We start from the raw sequence: 27,930 nt of genomic DNA, 5'->3' as shown, positions 1-27,930 counted from the left end.
TTTTATCTTCAACACCAGAGGGGGGAAATGGATTTTTATTTGTATTTCTGCATAGAAACACATGCCTACATGACATAACATCACACATGCACGCACACACATACACACACACGCACGCACACACACACACACACACACACACACACACACACACACACACACACACACACACACACACACACACACACACACACACCATATGACATCCGACAGGGGTTACAATCCATCACAGTCACCTACAATAGACGATCTCTAATGGGAAAATATGAAACTGATGTGCTTCTCTGTCACATTTGAGTATATACAACAAGGAAAAACAGTAAATGAGGCTAAAAAGGTGAATTATCAAAATAATAATCTTTCATTATTGGTTAACAGCTATTTCATGATGCATAAGCATGTCGTATACACAGGGGAGAGGAAGGAATGATCCAGAATATTGTACTGTGCTACATACTGTACGTACAACTGTGCTTATACATAATTACACACCTCCGGGTCAGCATAGAAATGAGCTGGAGGCTAATGAAGATGAAATGAACCTTCCCTTTTGTTTATTAAACATAAGGCCACTATGGTAGACCATGAGGAATATATCATAAGTCACAAGTGAAAGAAACCGCACTCCTCTTCCTCCTCGCTCTGTGGAAACATGTAACGGGGGTTTCTACAGAACCGACACAACCAGAAGTGTTAAGGAACAAATCTAATTACATCACTGCACATATTTAAGCTCCATTACTCAACGTGAGGCACAAGTGGAACTAATGGCATTGTACTGTACGTATTCTTTACGAATGATGGTAATGAAAGTCTACCACGTAATCTAATAGAGTTGATCCTGACTCAACCAGTAATGATGCATCAATTGTATACGGCTAATGTAACAGACAGACAATACTGCTCCATTGATTTTTTTTTTTTCTCTCTTTTGTTAAATTCTCTTATTGTACAAGGATTTACAAACAGTGTGTTGCCTGAGCAGCATTCATACCACGCTGTGTCTTGACAAAGTATCTGCATGTTGTCCCTGTGGTCAGTGTTAAAAAGCAGTGGCACGACAGAAGGCAGAGACCGGATGAAGAACAAAGAACTCTGGGTCTGTTTTGTTGAGGATCAAACTATGATTTTCAAGTTTTCATCTAATCCTAGTTCACAGTAACAGTTAGGCTGTACAGTCCCATATTCACAAGTGTTTTGGGTGTTCTTACTCAACAACATTCATGGACACAAGACATTTATCCAAATGACGATGAAGTGTCTTTTGAGTCCCAAAAAGAACTATAACAGACTGTTTCTGTACATATTACTCCAAACATGGAAAAAAAGAAAAACAGAATCAGGCTAACAAATGCTATATCTGATGAGCAAAATTGTCGCTATGTCATTATAACAGTCACTTCAGATTAAGACAAGCTATGACATGTCCACTAAATGAGCATAATAACTGTAGTCCGTTTTCAAGGTACATCATACAATGCTAGATCATGCAGTACATATAAAATGCTTCGTAACATGTTAATGAGTGCACATATGGGAAATCTGCAATACATCTGATATTCTACCACAGGGTTTTAGATGTGTGACAGAGACAACAACAAAAACAATCTCATCCTGAATAAAAAGGAATCCCGTCTGCAGTTCATTCAGGAAGGAAAAGCAGGGACCCGAGCCGCAGCTCCGCACAGCATGTACTCCGCCGCCAGTTCATGCTCTTTCCTCTTTTCGTAGCCAATCAGCATCAGGTCAGAGTGGTGACCTCTGGCTGAGCGTAGTTTCCAGTGGCAGCGAGGATGTCTTTACAGCTCTCTGTTAGCAAACATAAAGGACAGAAACACAATGAAACACTGTGACTTAAGATATGAGCATGAAACACCTAGAAAATAAACTGGGAGTTTTAATGTAGTCTAATGTTCTCTGCTGAATACAAGCTGACCCCGTCCAGGCCTTTAACTGCTCATAGTAGAGCTGCAACTAATGATTGTTTTTATTATCAGTTAATCCTTTGATTCTTTTTTATCTATAAAATATATAAATATATAAAATGTGAAAAATGTCAATTGCAAGTTTCACAAAGATGTCAAATTTACAATAATATAAAAAAAAAGAAAAACTGAAAATCCAAAAATTTGATAAGCTGTAACTAGTGCACATTTGACATTTTTGCTTGATAAAATGACTTAAATGATTCATTGTTTATCAAAATTGTTGATCATTTCCTGTTGATCGACTAATATTTCAGCTGTACTCCACAGATTTGAACCTCAGATGCCAGCAGGAGGATTTCACTATGACCACCCATGCTGTTAATGGAAACCTATTAGTGGCAATCGTCCAGAGGAGTCATTTGGGAATATGAAGGCTCATCCGAGCTGAGAAGCCTTTTCTCTGTTCGTCTTGCTGCTCCGCCTGCTGCTCTGTCTTAGCAGCGCTGCAACGGTTTTTTGCCACACCATTATGTGCTCATTGTAAGGAAACAAGCTGGCAGTTGTCACATCGCAGACACAATGTGCTTTCAACCAGGACGGTGTTTGCTTTTGTATGTATAAACTGTGACAGCGAGTGCAAACACTGTCACACACTCCCTGTGACGACCTTAATCGCTTCAAATCCAGCAGCATTTTGTTCCAACTGCAGGGCGGATGACCATTTCCTGTCACCGATAACCATCTGAGCATCTTCAGACCTGCTGCATCCATCTGTCCGTTTCCTGCCATACTGCTCTGGTGAAATATTATCCATACCTTATATCCTGTAACCCTGGAATTAACCTAGCACCATCCCCTATGGGCATCACTCTGAAGAGCAGATCCGCTCTGACATAATCTGTCTCCATCTAACCAACTCCAAATGGCTGTAGCTTTTTGCATGTTGGACAAAAACAAGGGTTTCTGATTTTGAATCCCGGCACGATTATTTTTAACATGGTTAGGAAACAGTGAAAGTCCACTTGAACCCTTTTTGCAGGTAATGTGCACTAAAATGTGTTGTGTATGTGTGATATTTGCCTGTAATAGACTGGGATGTCATTATCCACATACTCACCAGACACAGAGCTTGGGATTGAATTACCCCCCTCCTCTCTCTTTCAAAGATTAGTTTTGAGGTGTTCTGGCTTTGCTCAGCTTTCCATTGTTTTTGTTTCTGCGATCAGAAGAAGGCTCGCTCAACAATTTAATGAGCTGACCAGATCATTTAGCGTGTTATTAGAGAAATCTGCGTGAAAGCAAGCCGGGGACGAGTTGTGTTTTTTCTGTGTTTATGTCTTTCCCACTGTGATTGTAAGGCTGTAAATCTTCTATTGATAGATGATTTATTCCCCAGAGCATCACTACATGTCCGCAAACATCCCCTCTTCTCATTTATCTGACATATAATTTTGCATGTGACAATATGCCATGGACCTACACCAATCTCCAACACTCAACACATTCAGGGATTAAAGAGGCTTTCAGGAAACACGTTCAAATACAATTTACCTGTAATAGGCTGTCGAAAAAAGCGGGTGTATATAATCTCATAGGAGCTAAGCTACAGTAAGTGCCCCATTTGTGTGTTGTTTTTTCCTCTGCAGTGATGTGCTAATGAGCTTTTGAAGAAAAATGTGTCTCTGCAAAGTGCAGTTTTGCAGGAAAACACCTTCAATGTCGTCGGGCTGTTTAGAGACAAGTCAGGATGTTGACTGGCTGGGATGTGTGTTCAGGATGTCAGGACTGGATCCATGGCTGCCAAATATAGAGCCTCTTCTCACAAGGGGCTTTCGGGTAGTTTGGAAAGCTCAGACATGAGATCCAGCGGCCATTCAAGCAGAGAGAGATGGCAAGCTGACAGCGGATGTCAATTCAGTGAATAACAGGAACATCTCCCTCTCTTCTGCAGCCATGTTATCAATTTCAGACAACTCCTAGAAAAGTCAAAATTACAGAATATTGGTGTTGCACGTTGAAAATGTGCAGCTGAAGTAAGTAATCACTGAGACAGTCTGTCGGTTAAAGGTGTATTGATGCAATCTGGGTCTCACAAGATGATCGATTGAATCCAATTACGTTGCAAATGCTTGCACTTGAACCTGAACTTATGTACTTGAGTGTGTGGATCATTCCTTACATATTTAGACACAACAGGTTGTTTGGTACATTGTGTTTCTAGCAACCCTACGCTCTGTGAAGGCGATTATTCAAGAAAGGCTCTTTCACAGACAGATAGATGATGCAATTAGTACTACAAAGCGCTTCCATTGATTTTCTTTTGAACTCTCTGGTGAATAATGACTGAAATCTGCCTTTGGCCAGTCGGACGCTGCAAGAAAGATGATAGAGCTTAAGAATGGAAGTGGGTATATACTGGAGATTTTCCCACTTTTTAATGAACAAAGTCAAGTCTATTTACACAACTCCACCATACAAAACGAAATGTAGCATTTCTTGTTTAAATTTTGTTTCTGAAGTCGAGTGGGTATGCTGTAAAATTAAACACTCCTGAAATCCATTTTATCAACACTCTGACGCCTCTTCATGGTCCCCATGAAACTAATCTTTTTAACTTCTCATTTGGTGCTGTCATCAAAATTTCTACCTGTAACTTTTGTTCATGATAACAGCTGCTAACAGCATCTAGCTAACAACATGATATTTCCTCTGTCATTTCACGACCCTGCGGCCAAACCTTCATTTCTTGCCCCATTACCGGTAAGGATCTAAGAATAGCTAAATTTTCTCTCAATTTTTCAACCATCCATCAACTCTGTTTTCTGGTGTGCAATTACAGCGTGGGCTGCAAGCCTGGCTGTGGACTTTTAGTCATGTTAAGCCACCTGACAGCTGAAAATGGAACAAAATTATAAATACTGTATGAAGTCCAAGGTTCTTCATACAGTATTTATAAAAGTAAAATCCTCACTGTGACGAATCACCTGTGCACTGTAACTATTAAATCCTCCATCAGAGACGTGACGAGAGCTTTAGTTCAAGGAGTAGTTGGACATTTTGGGACATACGCTTATTCACTTTCTTACCAGGTTCAATGTAAAGCTGCAACAATTAATCGATTAGTTGCCAACTATCATATTAATCATCAACTATTTTCATAATCGATTAATTGTTTGGAGTTATTTTTTCAGAAAAAAAGTCCAAATACTCTGATACCTGCTTCTCAAATGTTAATATTTTGGTTTCTTCTATGACAGTAATCTGAATATCTTTGGGTTGTGGAAAAAACAAGACATTTAAGGACGTCACCTTGGGCTCTGGGAAACAGTGATCTACAGCTTTCACCATTTTCTGACATTTTATGGACCAAACAACTAATTGATTAATTGAGAAAATAATTGTCAGACGAATCGATAATGAAAATAATCATTAGCTGCAGCCCTAGTTCAATGATTGATAAGACTCCCATGTCTGTACGCTAAATATGAAGCTACAGCCAGGAGATCTGATAATATGTGAGCTTTGAAGGTGCTGGAGGCAGACTGACAGAGCCAGGCTAGCTGATTCCAGTCTTTATGCTAAGCTAAGCTAACTGTCTCCTGGTTGTGAGGGACGCATCAATCTTCTCATCTCACTTCCCCTGACTTCCAGTCATTGTATCCAGCTAGTAACCAGATAGCTTCTTATTTAGCATGCATGAAGTGGTATTGATCTTCTCATAAAACTGTCATAAAATGATAATAACTCTCAGGAACCTGTTGGATGAGGGACTCAAACGTGGTCTTGATTTATAGGATTTTCTTTAAAACACTGTTGAATTCCCAGAGAGCACAAATGGAGGAAACACGATACCTGACGACTAAATTTTAACCATAGTTGAATATGTCAGAGAGCTGAAACCACAGTACGGCTACAACACAGCAAACATACAGTGAAATGTGCAACGCTACCAGCAGTAAAAGCGTACATTCAATTACGTGCTGGTATCTATGTGACCTACCAGTATGAACGTTAGGGTCTCCAGAGGTTAGGAGGAAGCAGGTGGCCTCTTTCTTAGTCTTGTCTCGCCCTCGGGAGCACCGCAGGGACCACTTTTCACTGGGGGACAGCGGCTGGGTCAGGCTGCAGCCTTCCTCCTCTGAAAGGGCCACATTTGCATCTCCGTTCTGTTTGGAGTCTGACAGGAAGAGAAAAACACACAGAAACGTAAATGCCAAAGCTTTTACTGAGACTCCCCTGAGGGCCCAGACAAAGCCAGATGTATATTGCATAAAATCGGTATTTTTCTGTGATAAAATCCAATTTAACAGAGATGTTATGAGGAGTAATTTAATCCCGGTGTGTTACTGTCTTTATGACTGTGCGCGGTTCATCTGTCAGGCAAACTGAAAAGCCTCAAGAACTACGTATAAGACTAGAAATAGAATGGCTGTTTATGTTATCATTTGGCTCAAAGCCACTCGAATATTTATCATGTGTGTCCTAAAAAGAATGAATGCACCGATTAAATGCAGTAATGAAACAAAACAATCTTTCTAAATTTAAAAAAAAACTAATGAATAAATATAATAAACTGTAACATTAGTGTCAGTAGTCAGTTCACCCAAACTGGGAAAAAAAGCATTTTCCTGCACACCTATAGTGTTATTTAGCCATGCAGATAGTATTAATTTTGTTTTTTTGTGATATAAATCTTATTATATATCATATATAACCCCCCCCCACTCTGATAATTCACGGAACATGCTAACAGTTTTCATTAGGAACAATTATTTGGTACAAAGTAGCTCACAGTGAGTTCTGTGTATTATTCAGAATAACTGATACACTGTAATGAAAAACTGAATTTTTTTCAATGCTTTGAGCAGCACAAACAAACCCCCATTCACCTTCACTGTAATTCATTGGCAGCAGTTAAAACTTAAGCAAATAAAAGCCAAACTATCTGCATGGCTAGATACCACAAAAGGTAAATGATACAATGTCTTTATGTAATTTGGGTGAAATGACCCTTTAATAACGAATGGCAGCCTGACCTGAGCGATTCCTGGCAACACTCTCCTCAGCAGCCAGCGGGCACGTGTCGCTCTGAGTGCTGTCTCTGTGTGAGTTTGTATCCGACTTCCCAAACGAGGCTGAGTCAGTCGGAGCATCTGGGTTCGGGTTGTGCTTCTTCTTCTTTTTCGGCAGCTTCTGTTTGGCCATAGCCAGCGAGTAGTACATCCCAAAGTTATTGACGATGACAGGCACCGGCATGGCGATGGTCAGGACCCCGGCCAGTGCACACAGCGCCCCCACCATCATGCCCAGCCACGTCTGTGGGTACATGTCTCCGTAGCCTAGCGTTGTCATGGTGACCACCGCCCACCAGAAGCTGATGGGGATGTTCTTGAAGTGTGTGTGGTTGGAGCCTGTGGGGTCGTCTGGACTGGCTCCGATGCGCTCAGCGTAGTATATCATGGTGGCGAAGATGAGTACACCCAGTGCCAAGAAGATGATGAGCAGGAGGAACTCATTGACGCTGGCCTTCAGCGTGTGTCCCAGCACGCGCAGGCCTACAAAGTGCCGCGTCAGCTTGAAGATCCGGAGGATTCGAACAAACCGCACCACACGGAGGAAACCCAGCACGTCACTGGCAGCTTTGGATGACAGGCTGCTCAGGCCCATTTCCAGGTAGAACGGCAGAATGGCCACAAAGTCAATAATGTTGAGTGAGTTCTTGATGAAGACCACCTTGTCTGGGCAGCAGACGATACGCACCAGGAACTCAAATGTGAACCAGATCACACAGACGCCCTCCACCATGGTGAGGATGGGCTTTGTCACCATCTCCTTCCTCTCAAATTCTTTTGTGACGTTGCCCATGACAACCAGCTCTGTCCGGTTCTGCAGTTCATTGAAGGCTTCGTGGGTCTCCAGGCAGAAGGTGGTGATGGACACCAGGATGAAAAAGAGGGAGGCGAGTGCCACTCCCTGGACGAGACAGATCAAACAATTAATCATCACAATTTTATGGCTACCCACAATTAATAAGCAATCAATACTGTTGCTTTGTGCAAGAGCTTCCATTAAAGTCTTTGCTTACATCAAATGTGCCTCCTGTGAACCATCTTTCCATCCATGCCATGTATAATTTATATTATAAGATTTATTTTTATCAGCAAACTTAACAGTGTCAAAATACCACAAATAAAAAGACGTGGATGTGCCAATCAAGTCTGTAAAGCGGCACGTTTTGAGGGATTCATTTCTGGCCGAAGCAGTGAATGTCATTTGATTGACAGTAAGCAAAGACTAAAATAATGAACACTGATAAGAGAACACTTAACTCAGGCACAAAGAAATATGATAAGACACAATATTTGACAACATCAAAGTAAGAATGTAAGTTTTTTGTGATGGATTTGTCTTTGTGAAGTACAAAAATGAATGGCAGTAAAAAGCTTCATCTGAAGGGGAGAAAACGAGCCTTGAAATGTCCAACTAGGCTGACTGTGCAGAGACCAGCAGGAATAATACAAAGGAGAAGGACGAGCCAGACCACTATGACATACCTTAAAAGATACTGTGTTTTTCTTAAAATTGGAGCAGCAGGAGGCCCCAGTGGAAATGAAAAATATAAACCTTAAACGTTCGTTAACTGATTTTTTGGACACTTGTGGGCAGTGGAAACAAGTCATGAACACAACACTGACAAATCATCGCTTTTTAAGTGGATATGCTGAAGTTGTTAGCAAACAGTTGCTTCATTACACATCCAGCATTTACAGAACAACATAATCATTTGAAGTCGTGTTCCTGTCCACTTGGTGAATCTCAGTCCAACATTCACTCTCTTTTAGCTCTGTTTTTGGTCTCTATCCACTCCTAAGGGAAATACGTGGCTCTTTAGCTGCTAAATGCTCCACTATGTTCGACAGCTAGTTGCTAACTGTGTCTGTTTGCGGTTTGGTGCTGGGTACAGTGGGGTTTTTAGAGCTTTTTCTCTGAAAACAGCTGCCTGCTGCGACTGAAAACAACACTATAAGAGTGGAGAGAGTGAGAGCTGCTTTAATTTGACCAACATCAGATAAATGCAGTAACAAGCAAAGTGGGTTATGCACAATGTTTGAGAGGAAAATATTTCAGTATGCTGTAGGCTGTATATAAAAATGCAGCTGTTGCTCCGAAAAATTGGTCTTTAGCCAGTTGGAAATAGTTTGGTTTAACACAGATAAGAGATTTTTACAATTGGATCAACACAGTAAACATTAAAAAAGACATCTTCCAAAAATAAATATTAAGATTCAAAAACACCCTACTGTTCACTGACACCAATGCAAATGAGGGTCACTGACGACTGAGCTCAGTGAAACCCAAAAAACATTAAAAAACATCTACTTTTTTCTCGTTTCTCATTCGCGCTTCCTCATGACATCTCATTATCGTCAGGAAATAATTCCTTGTTGTGATTGTCCGCTACCACTGTTGTTTGAAGATTAGTGGCTGAAAATTCCTTTTTTTTTATATATTTGAAAATGCTTTTTGTCCACATGAGAGCCGAGACAATGTTCTCAGAGCGAACAGACCAATTTCAAACCAATTACTCCCATGAACACAGAGACTGAATCATGCTGAGAGAAAACGTGATTCCATTAACATGGTTCCCTGCCAGTCGCAGACAGCAGGGGGTGCTCACATGGTGCCAACGCTGTGTGCACTGATTTACTAAACCAACCATGATGGGGCTACTGTGTGAGTTGTCTCTCAGATATATCATGGAGAGAATAGTCTCATTTTGTCCGGATAAAGCAGGTTAATCTGGTAACAGCACGTAGCGTTAGGGGTCTCCAACCAGAGTGTTACCATGAGGGAAGAGAGGGAAGTGAAAAGATGAGCAGAGCCTTCTGGCGCTAAACAGCAGGGGATAAACGAACAATGAGCTGAGTCATGAAACACTTAACAGTCACCTGCACTGCTGTCAGGTTTTTCAGACATGTTTCAGTCAGTGAAACATCTTTTCGGCTGTCACTGTCACACAAATCATTTAAAACATTACAACAATATAATACAAATAATCTGGCTTACAAATACAAACCAAATAGGGAGGGATTCAAACTACTTTCACAATTCATGGGAGGCGGATCAAACAATGTGGCTGAAATTAACCTGATCCAGCACAATGACCATGTCTGTCTCTGTTTGTTTTAACATTGTGTGCTAACTGTCTTTATTGTTTACTAAAGTCTGGACAAATTGTAATGCCTCTCCAACCTTTCTACTCTTCCAGCTGGATAAATATGTACCTGTGCCTTGCATGCACTCAGCCATTTTCTCCTGCTGGGGCCACTCACATATCAATCTGTCTTTATAGTGTTTGGGTCTGTGATTAGAAAAAAAAACAAATAAAGCATGTAATGTCCAATGGGGGATACTAATTCACTGTGGAACAAACAAAATAACTAAGACAGATTGGACAGTTTATAGCATTCAGTGAGTGGAAAGAATAGGCAAAAACTGAGATATTGCACGTGTGTATATATACATGTCTGTTCGTATCTCTATTGTGCACCCAGATAATGTGCAGCTCTGCACCATGACAACCTTCCTCAGCTTTGTCCCTGCAGAGCTCTGAAGCGTTCACATGATCCCCCTAGAAGACGACGACTGAGCCGCGGGACAACTTGCCGCTGCCCCAGGAGGAGCTCCGAGTCCCCCCTGTTGCATGGACACGGTTTCCCTGAACATCACCAAAGCTAACTGTGTACAGCGTGTGTGTGTGTGTGAGTCACATAGTCACGAGGTGCATCACAGCAAACCAAGCGGCATACAAACTAAATAGAAACTAACAGAAACTTAAGCACACGGTTTGATTGGTGACTAATTTAGTACATTACAGAGGCTGAAGCTGATTGTAACCATGTAAAAGGCGTTCAGTGACTCCTTTTTATCATGTGACATCAACAAAATCATTTTTTTCACTAGTGGAACTCCGACAGGAAATGCAACTGCTAGTCAATAATTAATTTTCATCTTTCTTTCATACACATGCATATTGGAAAATGTAAAAGCAAATGATTAACAACATTTTATTTAGTTTTTTTGGTTCCACTGAGAGGCAGACTGCAGATTTTTTTCATGCTTTCATCTGAAATTTTAATGTGTTTCAGAAACAGTCAATTAGTTTGAACTGTGTGTATTTACTGAATATTATTAAATGCTAATTTACATCAGAATATGTACTTGCAGTTTTTCCACACACACACACACACACACACACACACAAACACAACATGTTTGCAGTGTGTCCTCTCATCCATGATTTCCTATTGGAAAGCTATCCAGACAATAGAGTCAGATATGCAGCCGGTGCCAGATAATTAAGGTGGTCTATACCAAACAAGAGGGACCGGTCTCTGATGCAGCACCTCATTATAAAAATGTTCAAAGTCAATTAATAAAATATTACCCCAGCGTTTCGTTATCTCTCTCTGGACTTCCAAGTCCCACTGTGGGTTCTTCACTTGTTGCACGACAGACCTGGACAATAACTACAACAGTGGAGCCCAGTGTAAACACCATAAGAAGAGCTGCAAAAGAAGGAGCTTGTGTAGAAACAGATTACCTGTCAGACAATTACTGACTGAATAACAAAGGCTTTGAAAATTCTGATACGTCTGATGCCGATATGATTGATGATGATGACACCAAGATTTGTTTGATATCTTCCTCAGCTGAAAACAACCCCCCTTTTTTCTCATTTAATAAAAGTAGACAACTTCATCAACTTCATTAATGTGTTTATTTGTAAAGCACAATAAGCAATTATTGCTTATTACTTCTTATTCTTATTATATTAGCTCTGTGACACACTGATGCCATCAGCCATTTCTTCTCACTTGCCACCAATGACCCACATCTAGAGGGTGTAACATGTGGGATGGTCATGATATCATCACAGTTCCACCTCACAACCTTGACCAACCAGCCAGTGGGGTGAAGCCTTGTGGGTTACGTATGAAAACAGACAACTGGAGTTACCGAGTAACTGAGTCTCTGCAGCGGTGTGTCCTGCACTCCTCCGTGTCCTTATGTCTTATCACAAACTGTTGTACAAAAATCTGACAACCATTTGGTGCCAAGTTGCAGAACATTTTATATGGCTTTTGATCAGATTTACAAAACACAACTTCATTCAAAAAGTAACCAGACCTGATGATAACAGGCGATGGCCTTGATCGAGCAAACATTAGGCACTTTAAATAAGAAAGCGGTGCCAGATCTTGACCAAATAATCATTAAAGCTGGAGTCAGTCATTCTGGAGAAAGACTGTTGATATTTGAACTAAACACTCAAACAAATACACTCCTCCCTTCTGTACTGATCTTCACAGAAGAATGTAATATTTTTGTCGTGCTAACGATGACTGAGAGCCTTTCCCACTTCAGTCAGGTTAGAAAATGACACTAGAACAGATTAATACACTGACAATGAATTACTTAATGATTAATTGTAGCACTAAAGGCAGATTAATCTATAATCTTGATGCTAATGAAAACCTATAAACAATTGGCATTCGAATATGTTAAATTATTTGCTACCCTATAAGACTCAAAGAGATTTTCACTACCAAAACATATATTGTTGCATTGATGATTAGTTTTCCAGCGTATCTGAAGCCACCAAGTGCGGGGACAAAACCAAATGTTGGCTACATTTTGGAAAATCTGTTCTGTCTGAATCCAAGTGGAGACAACCTGGAATTATCACTTGTGTGTTTCTGTGTGAGAATCAACTTCTACTAGCTGGTTTCTTCAGTGATGGATCAAAAAGAAGGCTCAGTTTACACAAAACCTTTAACCCTTACATACTGTGCGGGTCAAATTTGACCCATTTTGACATTTGAAAGCAGTAAAACTCCCTTAATGACATTTTTTAAGCCTGAAATTTTATTACTTTTCCTGAAGTGGCCCAAAATACACAAAAATGGAAATATTTCAAAAATATTTATTTTTGGTGCAGCTAGTATAAATTTTTGCACATAGAAGGTGTTCTGGGTCAAATTTGTATTCAAAGGGATTTTAAAGTCTCCAGAGGAGGTCAAATCAAGGTAAAGGGTGGTTACGGGGAATCTTGAAACAGTGAAACTACAGATTGTCATGTGTGTATTTCTGTCATTGGAGACAGAGTTCAATGGGCACCTCGACACTGTGAACTGATCACGTCCCCAACATATTGCTACATTTGCCAGGGTTTCCACTCAGATGGGCATCTGCACCTGCAAACAAGCCTATACAAAGTAACAAATCAAACCCATCAGTTACCAGGTAACCAACATCGTGGTCGCCCAACATAGTCTCCCTGTAGTAGCAGCACAGTAGTCCGAACTTTGCCCTGATCAGTCTGCAGTCTCACAGTCAGTTGCAACAAGAAGACAAAAGAGAGGTAGATGCAACTTCTGCATGACAAAAAAGACTGCAAAAGTAATGTTTGTTTAGATTGAAATGCAAACCAGTTTGTTGTTTTGTTTTATGACTAATGCACTCAGTGCAGAGTTGATTGTGTACAACTGACAGACAAGGAAAGCATGTGGTTTACAGTCAGTGTTGATTGATGGTTTAATGGTTATGATAAGACCTGCCATTCAAAAATGTTGCATCCTTCACTTTCAATAAAATTCATAGAAATAATTCTGGCTGTTATGTTCTCTTGTTTAAGATAACATGAGATCATAATATAGAGAGGTTGTAAAAGTATTTTCTCTATAAACGAATAGTGTCAAACTTAAATAAAACACTCTCTGCTCTCTGAAACATCAATGAAGGATTAATCACCCATTTAGTTATGACTGATAAGATATATATGGATGCAAAATACATTTGTGGCTAAAAATTCGGTATAGGGACTAATTATAAAGGAATAATTGAGCCGGGTCAAAAATGACCCGCTCCGTACTATGAAGGGTCAGAATATGAACAGTATGTAAGGGTTAATAAATGTTTCCAGTGCGTTATCCCTGGAAACTGTTAAAAAGAGAAAACAAAATGTATTTTCTCCTTTTACTTTTATATACACTGTAATACATTTTAAGATAGTTTAAAGCTGGAAACATAAGCTGCCCTGCTGTCTGAAAAATGTGTTAGGTGAACTGAAATTAACTAATTAGTTCAATGTTTTCTTGTGAGTTGTGAGAGTGTAAAACAAACTGAATTAACTAAACTACAGATAACAAGTTCAAAATGGTTCATGAACTGCATTTATAAAGCGCTTTTCTGGTCTTATCGACCACTCAAAGCGCTATACACTACACGCCAACATTCATCCATTCACATGTTCATACACTGATGGCAGAGGCTGCCATGCATGTACCTGCTAATCAGGAGCAATAAAGCGCTTCCTGCTCAAAGCGCCACACAATGTTTCTATGCTATGCTCACCTGTCCACAAACACACCAACACACCGATGGCTCAGCCATCAGGAGCAACTTTGGGTTCAGTATCTTGCCCACTGGAAGAGACGTGGATCTAACCACCGACCTTCTTCACATAGTCAAAGCTATACTGTCCTGAATATCTCTGTTGTGACAACAAACCTGCAGCAACCAAATAAAAACTGTGAATCCTGCTGTTGTTCGGACGCCTGTGATGAGCCTAACAGGCCCTGACAGCGTTCAGTTTACTCAAATGCCAAACTGTTTATCCCAGAACTAAACAGAGCTGGGTATCTGCAGCTGGAGGCACCTCTGCAGGGAAGGTGCTGGAAGTCCTGGCACACATGATGACAATTTGCTCTGCTTATAAAAGGCTCCATCTGAAAGTCTAATAATAAGACCTCACACCTGTGCGTATGGGTCTGAAAGTCTTTCTCTGGGTTTGCATGTTTGTCTCTCTGGTTCTTTGTATTTATCAGTTTGTTTGTGACTCTTCAGCAGACCTCCATGTCTGTCAATAAACCTTGCAGCATCTAAAATATGTCTTTATAGTTTATTTGAAGTCTGGCACAAAGGAAGACCACATTATCACATTTACAGCTCAGCACTGGAAATTTTAAACACAGCCACTGTATTGGCGTGATTGCCATAACGTCTCTTTGCTGCTACAGAGCGTTTCCATGTCAGTCTGCTGAGCTCACCGATGTTGTACAAACAACAATCATTATAAGGCCGAATGGATTGTACAATAACTGATTGTTTACATGAAGCTTTTTATTTTCCATTTCCTGGGAATGTAAATATTATTATTACTCAATTCCTACTGAGGGTTAAAGCTGATACTAACATTATTTATATCATTTATATAATTCATTTAGTATTTGTACATTGTTTATCTTTTTTACTTCTACTGTCTTGCTCCTGCCTCTTCTTCAGTCTGTTTCTTATGCGTCTGTAATGACAATTTTTCTTCCTGAGGATCACTAAAGTTATATCTTACCTTTATTGTAGTGCATTTACTGTTCTTTTGTGAAATGTTTAAGGTACTTGTACATTATTTATGTGTTTCTATTTAATGCTGCTTCACTACATGTCCAGTGAATATATTTATTTTTTACTCTACTACATTTGTTTGACCACTACATGACATGATATTATTTATTTAACAGACACAAAACAAAATCCAATAGATAACATGTTAAAGTGAAAAGACTGGTCCCAAGAAACTAAACAAAATACTTATCTGAACTTCTGAACCACTATGAACCCTCCAGACCGCTCAGATTAATGATTTTAATGCTGTTTAATGATTTATGAACAAGTAACAGTATTTTGAAATTAATTCTTTCAGAAAGTGGTAGCCAGTGAAGTGATCTGAGAACTGGACATATGTGCTGAGCTTTTTTGGTTCTTGTTACAACCCTAGCAGCTGCACTCTGGGTCAACTGAAGCTGTCGGATTGATTTCTTTGGCAGACCTGTAAACAGACCGTTGCAGTAGTCCAGTCTGCTAGAGATAAAAGACTTTACAATTTTCTCATAAGTTTTCTCATAAGTAATAGATCTGAAAAATTCTTCCGACACTGCTAATAATTGCTACCACAGAATGTTTCCATGTTGGCAAGAATCATTTATGATGCCTACGAACTGTACAATAACTGAGTGCGATTCAACTTTTTATCTGGCATTTTTCTGTTCTTTTTGTTTTCAAGAAAAATATCCAATAATGTTACTGATAAAACAAATACCTAAATCTGTAGAGTAGTGAAGCCTTTGAGGATATGAAATGCCAAACACTGGTGCCAAAAAGACATCAATCCAAGGTCATCAGGTGTCAGTGTGCAGACAGAGCCGAGGTCCCCCTGAGGGGACGGCCAACCAGTCCCAGCTGGGAAAATCAGGGTGGGAGGCAGGACACACGACAGGCAGCAGGCTGTGCGTCAGTGTGCAGCAGCTGGGGAGACCCATCACAGCCATCACCTCCAGCTGTTCAGCATCACGCTCTGTTACTAACACGAACACGCTATATGCAACATCAACAATGAGCCTTCTGAGCAGTCAGCAGCTGCAAAGCCAACGAGCTCAGCCGCTACCGATGTTTTCTTAGAATTCATGTCACACTGACTCACGTCTGAGAGTCTGTACAACTGACGACGGAGGAGACCTGTCCACTCCTCAGACTGTCAGCTGCGTTTCTCCAGGGAATCTGTAGAGAAGTCTTTCATTATCAGTTTATATTTCATGGAGGCAGAGACGTCACCAAAAAAAAAAAGTGGTCAATGATGAATCAAGACAGTTCTAACTCTTAACTCCCTGCTATTGAGGGGCATTAAGTCATTCCCTTCATCATCAATCAACAAACTGCACCACCGACAGGACTCTGGCAAATCCAAAAACCCCCAAGAGATCCCCGAGAGAAAGACTGGAGTGGTGTGTGACATCATCATGACATCACACACGACTGCTGTGGGGAAAACATCAGTGAAGTGGCAAAGGATCCTTGACAAGAGACTGAAAGAAAACCAGAAACAGACAACATAAGCTGTCTGTGAACATCAGACCAAAACCCGTCACAGCATCAACTGGGAAGAGGTCAAAGGTCAGTGACCGGGAGTCAGTGGACGGCCAGAGAAAGATCAAGTAGGATAAACACATAAGATGCAAAAAAACATCCTTGAACAGACCACGACCACCTGTTGTTATATGAACAAGGCTCCATACTGAGGATGACAACCGAGCCATCTCCACGACAACTGAGCAGACTCTGAGAGATGTGGTTGAAAAACTCTGAGGGGGAAAAAACTAGAAAATGAACTTAATTTTGTCAAATACCAAAAGCATCCACTGAAGAGGTTACGGTCTGGTGTTTCCTCTCAAAACAGAGTACGGGCTGAAAAGTTGAGCCAGAAATCTCAACATGTAAAAAATAATATTTGGATATTCAGTACTGACTATCAATCAAACCTCTTCAAATAGAGGGCCAGTAAAAACACTGATCCAGATGGATTAAGTTAAAAGAGGGGACCACAGAGCTTTTTTTGTTTTCCACTCCCTCTGGAATTTAAACACTTTCTGCAATCAAGGTTTAAAGATGAAAACACAATTTAATCTGTTTGGCCAATTATCTCCACTGATTATTTCACTATTGTTAGAGGGGATGTCCCGATCAAGATGTGTTGCCGAGTCCCAACCTGACACTTGTATTTTCCCAGTTAATACAGCTGCATAATGCACACTTCAAGTACATTAAGTTATTAAAATCGATTCAATGTATATGCTCAATTGAATAGCCCTGTGATGCATTAAGTAAACAATTGCCTGCATCCTGTCAATGTAGTGTTGAGATGGTACAGAGGGGCGTACCATGGCTCCAAAAGCTCCAGAAGACAGCGAAAACCTGAATTCTCTACCGCAGCGATGGACTGGTCATCCAAAGCAATGCATTCATTTACCCTCTCTGTAATCTTTTTGGCCTTGTTGGTGTCTCAAGGAAATTTAGTATCCTCCAGTGTTTGGTGCTTCGGAGCAGCCTTCGCCGGAGTTACCTGAGTGAACTCACTGTATCAAGTCAGTAGTATTGAACGCAGCTCTGTTACTATCACCTCACAAAATGCTTGCAATGCAGACATTACAGGCAAATGTTAGACTGTTTTGGTTTTCCAATTTAAAATATTTCCACTCTGCAGACATTTTAGCTGCAGGTATGCCAGCCAGAGTACGCTTCTTGTCCTGCCACAAATTGTGCTCGCCGTTTACGACACCTGTGTGACAGCTGACGTAAAACAAAGGATTGGGCTAAGGTTCTTGCTCAATATAGCCGATACTGATCAGTTAAAAAATGCCTTGATTGGCCCTGATCTTTGAGATTGGATCAGGACGTCCCTAAAGCTGGGCTCAGACTACCAGAGTTTTGGGCCGATTTATCCCCGGTTCATCCTCCTGACAATCGGAGGAGAAATTTGGTCTGAGACCTTGTTCAGTGCCGATGTTCAGCCCAGATTATCTGGTAATGTGAGGGGTTTACAGATCCAATCTTAAACCTCAAGAACTGCTCACAGACTCATCGGGGCTGCCTCGATAATTTCAAACATGTTTGATATTTATTATAATGTGTCTTCCAAGACGTATCATAACCATATGGATAAAGAGAAGAGCTTTGCTAAAGCAAGTTGTTGTACCATGTCAGTCTCCATTTTGTTTACATCTGCTTTCCCATGAGATCACATGAGATCACATGAGGTGGTGTGTTGCTCTCTCTGGCACGATAATCTTAATAATATCCTGTAGTGTGTGATGCACCATCATTTTCTAATCTTGTGTGTGCATATTTGAGATTAGAGAGAAGAACGTCTGTGAAGTTTCTCCTTATGTGCTTGATGCAACCCAATTTTCAAAATCACTTAGTATTTTAAAAGTCCTGTAGTCTGAGCCCGGCTTCAGTGTAAGTTCAGTAGAGTGATCCTTATCAAATTCTTTAATCAGGGAAAACTTCTTTTAACAAAACGGCTTTTAAAAAAAAGGGAAAATCACACAGACAAATGTGAGTTCCAGCTCAAACACCACTGATAATTGGTCTTTCATTTATGTGGAAATAAGATGATATTTTCAGTAATTGGTTGCTGATTTTGTTTTTATTTGTTTGAAAAAAAAAAAGTTTGCAAAGTCTGCAACTCTTCATGATGAACCCGCGGACCTCGTAGCAAGACAGTAAATCTATTTTCAGCAAACAGCTTAGAAGCGAGCAGAATAAACAACCAACATAATCACACAGGATTACATCCCTCTTTTGCTGGGAATTCAGTGTTATAAAAGTCTCCTTAACAAGGCTGTGCGGCTTTGATGATGTGTGAAAAATCAAATCTTGCGTTCCATTCACAGAGCAGCAGAGGAAGGTGTCAGCCCTGTGAAAGCCAGGCCCAGAGGAATAAGAGCTTCTGCTCAAAACACTCCTTTATTATTTATCATCTGGGTGTCACACTGAGACAAATGTGCGGTGTGAGAATAAGTTTCATGATTACCAGTGAGCAAAGCAGTTTATTGAAAGATATTGATCAAAACGTTCTTTTTTCAATTAGTGTTACTTGTGCTTCTCAGCGCAGGATTCCCAAAGAGAAATTAAGTCTTGATGAAGATGTGGTGGCGCGACCTGCAATATTTCAGAAGTGAATACATTGATATGATTCTCTAATATCATTATTCAGCTTTTATCAGGTTTAGACTTTCCACTGAATATTAATTTTTCACAATATTTCATAAACAACAACGGATCAAGGCATGAATATTTGCAATCTGAAAGTGCTGAAAACAGCATTTTATATATCTAAATAGATTAGTTATTGTAAACTTAGATTCTAAATAATGCCCATCAGACCTAAAGTACCCCACATCAGTCCATCTCTGGTTCTCATAACAAAAACAAATCGATATCTTGCTCTATGTGAGAGAAAATATGTTGCTCTTTTCTGTGGGAGAGTTAGTTTTAATTGCTCACCACTGATAACAAGTTGCAGCCTATTACCACAGCAGTGATTAATTATAGGCAGCAGGGGATTTAATCAAACATTGCATTAAGGAAGATTGTACACAGTTATCTGGTCTGAATTTAGTCTGGTTGTCATATGTAATAAAACTGAGATTATAAAGCCTGGAGTACAATTAGTGACACGAAGCTCTCCATGTGTTTAAACTGGAATATTAAACTGTCAGGTGTTCATTCTAATTATTGCATGTTTTTCATGTCAGCATTACTATTGAAACAATTATATGTTTTTCATAGTTTTGGTGCTGAACTCGAACAAATGTTGTTAACAGTGAAACAATCACTATGAGGTTAATGTTCTGACTTTCAGTTTTACGAGTGTTTGAGAGCATCCATATCCATATTTGGTAAACAGTGTAGGAATTCTATTATATATATTGTATAATAATACTTTGCCCCCAAATTTTAGGACAATCCATCCTGAATATGCAGAAAAGGCAGCCAAAGAGTTTTTTTTAGGACCAGAAACGTTCTTAACTGAGTCAGTCACCTGACCTCTATCCTAGTGGTTCTAAAAAGGGGTCCGGGGACCTCCAGGGGTCTTTGAGGTTGTTCCAAGGGGTCCGCTTCAAAAAGGGAATAATTTATTTTCACTATAACTCAATCCATAAGTAACATGCTGACAGAATGTATGACTATTCTGGTTATGGGTTTCATACATTTTCTGTAATAAAACATCTTAAAGCAAAAATCTTATCAAATGGGGGTCCGTGGTCTAATTTCTGTCAGTTTAGGGGTCCTTGATGTATAAAAGTTGTATAAAACAACTGAACATTTGTTTCACTCTCTGGGGACCACACTGAAGGCAAAAAGCCCCATAGATAAGCATCACCAGAGCTCCTGTTATTTATAAGTTATAAACTTCTGCCAGTCAATTACTATAAATATTAACGATGATGACTTAATATTAAGGTTATTATAACGTGTCCAATCACTTTCTGTCCCCTAGAATTGGGGGCTGTACTTAGGCACAACGGTGCTTTGACCTAAACACTAACATCAAGATGCTAAAATACTCAAAATGACAATGCTGACAAGGGCTGCAACTGGTAATTATTTTGATTATTGACTCATCTCTCTATTTTCTCTATTTATCCCTGAGTCATTTTGTCTGTAAAATGTCAGAAAATAGTGAAAAAAGCAAGAAATTCTCATATCTGAGAAGCTAGAAACACCAAATGTTTGGTATTTTTGCTTGAAAGGTGACTATGTGTCAGCATGTTAACATTTGTTAAATAACAACAAACACAAAGTACAGTTGAGGCATTTTTGAAAACCAAAAATGTCAATCTCATGGTGGTACTAAAGGAAAAGTCTGAGGATTACCAGAGTCAGTGGGATTCATCCTCTGCGGAGCATGAATGTACAAAATTGCATGACAATCCACCACATAGTTAGTTAAATATTTCAGTCTGGAGCAACAGACCGATGAGTCTTGAGCTGTGCAGCTAGCTTAACTTAACAAGGCTAAAATTCATACAAAGTTCCTCTGAGGTGAATGTAAACACCCTCAAATTGAAGCTCAGAGTCAGCACTATATATGATATATGTATATGATCCTCTCATTTCTTTAATTTGTGAGTGGTGCCATCATTAGCACGGAGGTTTTATGTGCTGACTTTCACAGAGCTGCACCTCCAGTCTTGGTAGATACCGGATGAAGGATGTGGTTTAAATGATGGACAGATTAACTTCCCTTCCGGCTTTTAAGAATTACATTACCTGAGATGAGCTCAGAGGCTCTTTTAAATGAAACGGCCATAAATGTAACGTGAGTCTCTCAAAATGCACTCTGTATGCTTTCAGAATGCACATAGAGCAAACATACGTACATGAGGAAATGGGAAAAGGACATTGATGACTGAGTCAATATGCCGCCCTTTACTCATTCTCATCACATTCTTCCAGAAACATTCACATCCACCTGCCTGTCTTTTATAGAACTTCTCAAATCATAATTGATTCATTTACAAATATTCAGTGGTGAGAGACAGACGTGTTTAACTGGCAGGCATGGCGTGGGTCATCTTCAGACGGCACCACGCGGCGGCAGCTGTGACTCAGTGATGTCAGCTGTTCTACAGTGACAGCCTGCAAATGCCACCTGGACAAGAAGCTAAAATAAACACTATTTGTATTGTGACTGGCATGCGGTAAGAACATTATACTTGTGCGACACTGCGAGAGGCTCTGAATAGACCATTCAATTCCAGAAACAGGCAGAGAGAAAATAGGGTGAGCATCAGCCTTCCTCTTTCTGGACTAAATGTATTTTTCTTTTTGACTAGTAATGAAAGCTCCTCCCGGCCTTTTTACTGACAACTCCTGCTGTAGTGACACTTGATACTTGCTTTCACGTTAACTTCATGAAGCACTCTGCTGCTTTTGTTGCTAAGTCATTAGGCACAGCATACTTTCAAAAGCTTACAGCTGGATGACATCCCCCGTGGAAGTAATGAGAGCAAATTGATTTTAATTTACAATACAGCGACATTTATTTTATTTAAATATGAGTGTATCTTGTATGATAAAATGAGACACTGAGATGACTAAATATGGGAGGGATTTGAATAAGTCAGAATAAAAAAGAAAAGTTAGCAGTGACATGCTGTTGATTCTTCAAAAATGAAGGGAAATCTACTAAAACTCTCTTGATACTACAAGATTGGGTGACATGCAATCGTGTGTATTCATATATGTAACGAATAAATGATCATTTTGTTTTTTTCTTGCAACTCTATATGCATATAGATCCACATTCCTCTGTGTAATATACGGTCTGATTTACTGTTCATGGACATACACTCCTGCAGCCTTTCAAACACTTGTGCTTTGAGGACCTTCAAGTGCAAACCATGAACAGGATGTGTGGGAACACTTCAGCAGCACAGCATCTCTGTCATGAAACAGCAGTTTCTCTATTTTCAGCATTTTTGTACAATTTCATAACTTATAGTTAACAGAAAAAAAAAACTGTTTAATGCATTGAAAGGAACATTCGCTTGTCGGGAGAAATGCATTGTAAGAAAAAAAGGAAACAATTTACCTGTGGAGTTTGACAAATGTATTATATTACCAACTAAACAAGTGGATTGACAAATTAGATGTTGAACTGACTGCAAAGATATACTACATGGCCAAAAGTATATGGACACCCAAACACCCAACATCATTAATATTCTGCTAATCCACTCTTCTGGGAAAACTTTCCACAACATTTGAGACTCTGGCTGCAGGGATTTGCTCTCATTCAGCCAAAAGGCATAAGTCCAGGTTCACAGTTAGTGTGCCAGTTCATTCCAAAGGTGTTGGGGTCCGAGGAGGTCAGAAATCTTCAATACCAAACAGGGAAAAACATTTCTATATGGACTTCACTTTGGGCTTGTGGCCACAAAAAATCAGAAAATGACCCTTTCCAAACTGTTGCCACAAAGTTGGACTTATACATAGTACAGTTGTTTGCTTTAGCATGAAGATTTCCTTTGTCCAAACCATGAAAAACAGCTCTTAGGCTGCAACTAACAATTCATTATTTCATTATCAATTAATCGTGAAAATTGTGAAAAATGTCACCCAAAGCCCAAGATGCAACCTAAAATGTCCCAATCTGTCCCAACCAACCGTCCACAACCAAAACATATTCAGTTTACTATCATAGAAGACTAAAGAAATCAGAAAATATTCACATTTAAGAAGCATTTCTTCTTAAAAAATGACTCAAAACAATTAATCGATAATCAAAATAATTTGCATTGCAGCTGTAAACAGCTCTAGACCAAAATTACACAAACATGTGAACATGGCTGTCCACTTACTTTTGGCCTTGTAGTATATGTGGGTCTTTAATAGCTCCACAATTGTGTTCAAAAACAAATGTGTTGGCTGCACATTGAGTTATTTTCAAGGGATAGATCTCTTTTTATGGGGCAAAGTGAAAGCAACAGTTTGTTTTTTATCGTTTTGCTCAGTGTTGTTTTTGTTTGTTCATGTTCAGTTCCCTTTGTTTCAGTTGTTTCGTCACTTATTCCAGGTCAGTAGTTACACTCATCCGTCATTTGTGTTTTTATTGGCCACGTCTTACAATTAAAAACAGAAACTGACTGATCTGATTTCACAATATTAACCGATTCAAAGAAATGATCACAAATGACCTCAAAGCTGTATGTTGGAATAGTGTTTGTAAGATTTTTCTTTTAAACTGTTGTCTAAAAAGTGTGCAAGCTAAAGTGATATGAAGGATGTTCACTGTGCTTCTCCTTTAAGGATGTTCAAGTTCAATCCCTAGTTAGTGCACGGGCAACTCTACGTCTGTTCCTGGAAACACAGTCAATGAAACAGATGTGAAGATACGAACTTTGGCCAGAAAGCAGACGTGTCCTAAAAAAAACCTCTTTCCACACAAAGAAGCACAAATCCTCGACTCAACTTGCTAAAAAACCTCCCACGCTAGTTTCAAACTCCAAGAAATCCGGTGTTAAAGGATGGGTTTACAATATGTCAAAACTGTCTTAAAACAATAATCAGGAGCCCAAATGAACATTGAAACAGGTTTTTCTCACTGTAATCATCCTCCTGTTCAAACTGACCATTAGAAGATGCCTCTATATGCATTTACAACATAAGTGATAGGGGACAAAATCCGCAGTCCTCGTTTTGATCAACAAAAAAAAGTTTCTTTGAAGATAATATGAGGCTTCAGCTGCCTGAGTTGGTCAAATAAAGTGGATATCTTCCACAGTTACAGATTTTTCAGTTAAAATTTACCTCTTCTTGTTTCGATGGGCAGTGTTTTCTTGTTGAGCTGCAGTGAAAGGATCGAAACAAGAAGAGGGAATGTGGCATTAAAAAACAGTATATTAGGAGAGCCTGGTGTTCAGTCATAGGCAATTAAAATACAGTTCAATAGGCCTTTTACGAAAAGTACACAGTGCCAAATTTCACAAACATAAGACAAATGTATAAATTCAGCGTGGACTGAGGTAAGGGAGTGGCCCTGTACGACTGACTATATATTTAATAATTTAACAGTTTAACTACACTTGGGACAAATGATTTCTTGTAGACATTTCGGGTGGTTCGTGGTGGTCTAAAGCACCTTCCTGAGGGAAGCAATTCACATTGTGGGTACGATGGATGAGACAGATCACTTGTTATGTTAAGAGCTTTCTTTTTGGTATTCAGTACATGCCTGCTGCTTTAGTTGCAGCTGTGGTTTCACTATGATTTTACTGGCTGTATCAACCACTCTCGACAGTTTCCTTTTACATTTGACATCCAAGTGTCCGTACCACGTGACCATGTTAGAAGACAAGATGCTTTCCAACAGATTCTTGTACACCATTTCAAGAATATTCTGGCTCACACCGAAGTCAATAAGCTTTCTGAGTTGGTATAACCTCTGCATTTTTAAAAACATAATCTGTGTTATCTATCAAATTAAGGTGGCTATCTATATAACCTTTTCATCAGGGTGCTCTATGATTGTCAGGGGTTGATGTAGGTCTGAAATGTAGTGTTTACTGTATATGATCATTTCTTTGGTTTTACTATGGTTTGGTTTTACTGATTATGTTTATCTCACGAACACTCGATTGATACCAGTTCTGGGGGGAAGTTACCTGATTAAAACATAGACTTTCCCCTGCAGTGCCCACTTCACATAGGAGGCTTGCCAGAAAAAAACACTGCAGATATGAATGTGAACGCAGTACAAGTGGCATTACTCACAACTGACTGAAAGACGTTGATCACTCAGTTGATCATATTGAGTCTATATTTTCTGGTTGATTTTGCAACCAAACAGCAAAACATCACAATTTCAGGAGGAGTACTGAACTGAAATCTGGATACCAGTAGCCAACACTTGACAGGACTCAGTGAGCAGCATTTTTATGATTTATCCTTCTGAAATAAAGTAAACAGTCATTGAATGGGGTTGCTGACTCTTCAGACCGGAGCGGAGGCAGGCTATTGGACGAAATCATTGGGTATGGCTTAGAGAAATTCATATTATGAGGAGAAAATAATAAAAATCTTGACTTGACAAGTAGCTCTCACACAGCACAGCTTGCAGACTTGAAGATGCACCTGTAGCCTGATTGGTTGAACCACGTGGGGACACCTGTTGATTAGGAAAATGTGCGCCTTTTTTTTCCTAAATGGAAAATCACTTGCGGGCTTTATGGTCTCAGACTGACATATGGCCACTAAAGCGCTGAGAGCAGAAACACCTGGCGAACTCACCCTGGCTGCTCTGGATGAGTACGGGTCGTCAAACAGGGCCCAGACCTTCGGCTGCCAAACTTCGCAGCATCCTCTCGACCTGTCCGGACAGTCCTCGATACCGAACCGTCTCGGCATCTCTCTGTCGTCGTCGGTGTCCTCCGGTTCCGGTGGCTCAAATATCTCCAGGGCCTCTTCCGCGTCCCGGTGCTGTCGGTAGGTCATCCAGCAGCACGGCTCCACGTCGGTCTCGTCGATCCCCCAAAACGCCAGCTCCTCCTCGAAGAGCGGCCCGCAGACGTCGGCGGGGCAGTGCAGCTTACCGGTCCGGTAATAGTTGAGCACGTAGGCGAAGATGCCCGGGTGTCTGTCGAAGAAGAACTCGTTCGCGCTCGGGGGCGCAGAGTCCGATTCGGTGCTGACCTGCGTGTCCGGGTCGGCCAGCCATGCCAGGCGGGTCCCCGGCAAGGTCCTGAGGGTGCTTTTGTAGGTTTCATGTCTCGTGCCGCCCACGTTGATGATAATTTTATCCGAGTCTTCTCCTCTGGCCATCTCCTCCTTCAGACATGATTTAGACGGAGGTTTGTTGCCTGACTTGCGCCCTCGGTAAGACGAAACACACACCGAGCTTATCATTTAGAGACCTTCTGGCTCTTCGCCTCCCGCTTACAATATGTTGTCCACTCGTGCAAAAAATCAAAAAAATAACGCAAAGTGCGCCCTCATTTCAGACCCCAGTCTAATGGCCTGTGCGGCTCATTTATCCCCCAAAAAACAGCGCTCCAGACAGCGCCAAAGTGAGAAGCTCAATAAAAACCACCTGTTACAAAACTCAGTCTGATGTCGCAACAAAACGCAGGTGGCAGGCTCACTGTGTGCGCTTTTCAATGTTTTTGTCGAACAGATTGCACAATAGGACTTACATTGATGTCTCCAGATTTGGCAATTGTGTCCCTCCCATGAACAAAGCGTCTTTTCCAGTCAAAAGAAGAATATTTGCCAATTACGCACGGCAGTACGGGCCTACAGGGTGAGCCACTGAGCCTGAGATAACGTGACACTCATCACCCCTTTTTGACAAATCTCCAAATTCTGCAACGTCAATCCACAACTATTCCTGACAACTTTTCTCCTCTCCACACACACACACACACACACACACAGACCAGGGAGGCAGCGAATGATCCAGTCGCGCATTAAATTAAATTAGGCACTGAAATATTCCACCAGTTCTTCCTGTTGAAAACGCTCAGCTCGCGTGCCAGATGTGGGGTTGTTTTCCAGCTGAGGATCTGTTGCTTCTCCACAAGTAGCCTATCTTCCCTTAGCGACACAGCCCGGTTGGATGGTGCGTTCAACAGCAGGCTCGGCAGTTTAACTCTTAGGCTGCTGGCGGAGGTTGGCGCATTATTGAACCACTCCCTCTAATTAGACCGAGAGGATGGGCTGATGGTCTATGTGTGTGTGAGTGAGAGAGAGAGAGAGATAGCTCAGCTGTTTCATCAACCCTCAATTTATCTCTTTTAAAGCTGCAACAGATTGTGCATATGCATGTCTGGGTCATCATGAGAACATGCAGACCTGTACTGTGGGCACCAACCTTTGTGAATGCATGGCTGCAAATTAAAGAAGACATGTGGCAAAGAGCACAAACAAACAGCGATGAGCATAATATGTGAGCTATTGTGTATTGTGGTGTTCCTTTTATTGCATGGCTATTGCATGGGACTGTATGAGGCTGCACAGGTGTTAATGATGTGTCTACTCCTGCATGTGAAAACGTAATGTATGTACTATACTTTGATGCACTGACTGATGGAATAGTACCATA

General features: G+C 40.4%; 1 protein-coding gene across 1 annotated transcript; it reads right to left on the bottom strand.

The window, feature by feature from the left end:
* kcnc4 (potassium voltage-gated channel, Shaw-related subfamily, member 4) lies at positions 1–27,521 on the bottom strand. The gene is made up of 4 exons (XM_067592051.1): positions 26,121–27,521; positions 6,965–7,901; positions 5,929–6,105; positions 1–1,809 (listed from the first exon to the last, which is right to left on the bottom strand). The coding sequence occupies exons 1-4, from the start codon at positions 26,733–26,735 to the stop codon at positions 1,742–1,744; spliced, it is 1,797 nt and encodes a 598-aa protein (XP_067448152.1). The 5' UTR covers positions 26,736–27,521; the 3' UTR covers positions 1–1,741.
* Positions 27,522–27,930: the final 409 nt, after the last annotated feature.

The sequence above is a fragment of the Thunnus thynnus genome, chromosome 6, assembly GCF_963924715.1.
Source record: "Thunnus thynnus chromosome 6, fThuThy2.1, whole genome shotgun sequence".
In the NCBI taxonomy this organism is placed as follows: Eukaryota; Metazoa; Chordata; class Actinopteri; order Scombriformes; family Scombridae; genus Thunnus; species Thunnus thynnus.
This window is presented reverse-complemented; position numbering and strand designations above follow the sequence as displayed.